Consider the following 1,727-nt stretch of genomic DNA (forward strand, 5'->3'; position numbering starts at 1 on the left):
TGTGCCCATACCACTATATAACACAGATAGTGAGAAATAAATATGCCAGGTTTCAGTAAGTCAAATAGAGCAACTGAAATGTAAATTTTTGGAAGCAACCATACTTGCCTTAATTAAGAACCAGAGGGTGCGGTTATTTTGTGTATCCGAGGTACAAAATAGGTAGAAATGATGTGGTTTATTTAGAGTGATTTCAAGTCAGAATAATGTCTGTGGCAGTTTCAGAAACTAGGACACAAGTTTTAGAACTCTCGCGAAAACATAGATCTACCTATAATTTTTTTTAAAGCATCTTTCATCATTTGATTTCTCAGGCTGTAGATGAAAGGGTTCAACATGGGGGTGACAATGGTGTACATTACAGTCACTGCCTTGTCTTTCTCCAGTGAGTAACTGGAGCTAGGCCGAAGGTAGATGAAAAAAATTGTTCCATAGTACAAGGTGACGACAATGAGATGGGAAGAACAAGTGCTGAAGGCCTTCTTCCTGCCCTCGTTTGTGTGTATGGTCAATACAGTTGAGATGATAAAGGTGTATGAGATTACTATAGATACAACAGAGATAAGGACTATAAACAGGGCCTCTGTAAAAAGCAAGATCTCATTTACGGTTGTGTCTGAGCATGAGAGCTTCAGCAATGGTGGGAGGTCACAGAAAAAGCTCTGGATCAGATTGGAAGCACAAAATGATAGCCTGGATGTCATCATGGTGTGCAGCAAGGAATGTAGAAGGGCTATTACCCATGAACCTGCCACCACCTGCACACAGAACGTCCTGCTCATCACCACAAAGTAATGTAAGGGCTTGCATATGGCAATGTACCGGTCATAGGCCATAGACCCAAGTAGGAGGAAGTTAGCATTCCCCATGACAACAAAGAAGAACAACTGTGTAATGCAGCCCGAGAAGGAGATGGTCTTGCTCTGTGAGAGGATGTTGACCAGCAGCTGGGGCACTATGGCTGTGGTGATGCAGATGTCCACGAGCGACAGGTTCCAGATGAAGAAATACATGGGTGTATGAAGCTGAGGGTCAGCAGCAATGGAAGCCATGATGGTGCTGTTGCTTATTAGTGCAATCAAGTACATTATAAAGAACAGTGCAAAGAGAGCAGTCTGCTGAGCTGGATGATCTGAAAGGCCCAGAAGGATGAAATTCATCACGCTTGTCTGGTTCTTAAGGTCCATGTTTTTTCACCACTCATCTACAAGGTAAAAACTGAAAAGGTATCTTAAAACCACAGATCGGGAAACTGTAAACATTGGCAGGCTGTATATATATCGACACACACATGCACCGAGGAATATTGTGACAACAACTAAAGACTGAAAGTAGGCACAGAGTAACAGGAAACTATGCTTTTTGGAGCTGTGAAACAGAAGTATGGGGCGGCTTCAGCCAAAGTCTTAAGGAGCAACCGTGAGATACTGAACCCCCAAGTGAACAATACAACATTGTTGCACACAGGCACCTTATACAACTGTGTGTTAGAGAAGTGGCAAAGCAATATAATACAACACATCTCCCCTCTTATACTTTAGTGAATAAAATGGAATAATGAAGCTCATTCTCACTACTCATAGCCCATCAATTTGCTTTGCATTTTGATAATTTGTTCTCAATGAGAGATACTGCAGTTGTTACGTTGTACACTTACACATCTTAGATGATCCAGATGTCCATTAGGCACCTAGATTTTCTTGGAGTGGACTACATTCTCTTAAAAA

General features: G+C 41.7%; 1 protein-coding gene across 1 annotated transcript; it reads right to left on the reverse strand.

The window, feature by feature from the left end:
* Positions 1-242: 242 nt before the first annotated feature.
* Positions 243-1,187, reverse strand: LOC147684466 (olfactory receptor 1L6-like). Its single transcript, XM_086939637.1, has one exon. It carries the CDS (start codon positions 1,185-1,187, stop codon positions 243-245), a length of 945 nt encoding a protein of 314 aa, XP_086795763.1.
* Positions 1,188-1,727: the final 540 nt, after the last annotated feature.

This window comes from Lissotriton vulgaris, chromosome 10 (genome assembly GCF_964263255.1).
Source record: "Lissotriton vulgaris chromosome 10, aLisVul1.2, whole genome shotgun sequence".
Taxonomy (NCBI): domain Eukaryota; kingdom Metazoa; phylum Chordata; class Amphibia; order Caudata; family Salamandridae; genus Lissotriton; species Lissotriton vulgaris.

Excerpts from the sequence above, each read along its gene's own strand:
- LOC147684466 (XM_086939637.1), bottom strand. The coding sequence starts at position 1,187 with ATGGACCTTAAGAACCAGACAAGCGTGATGAATTTCATCCTTCTGGGC.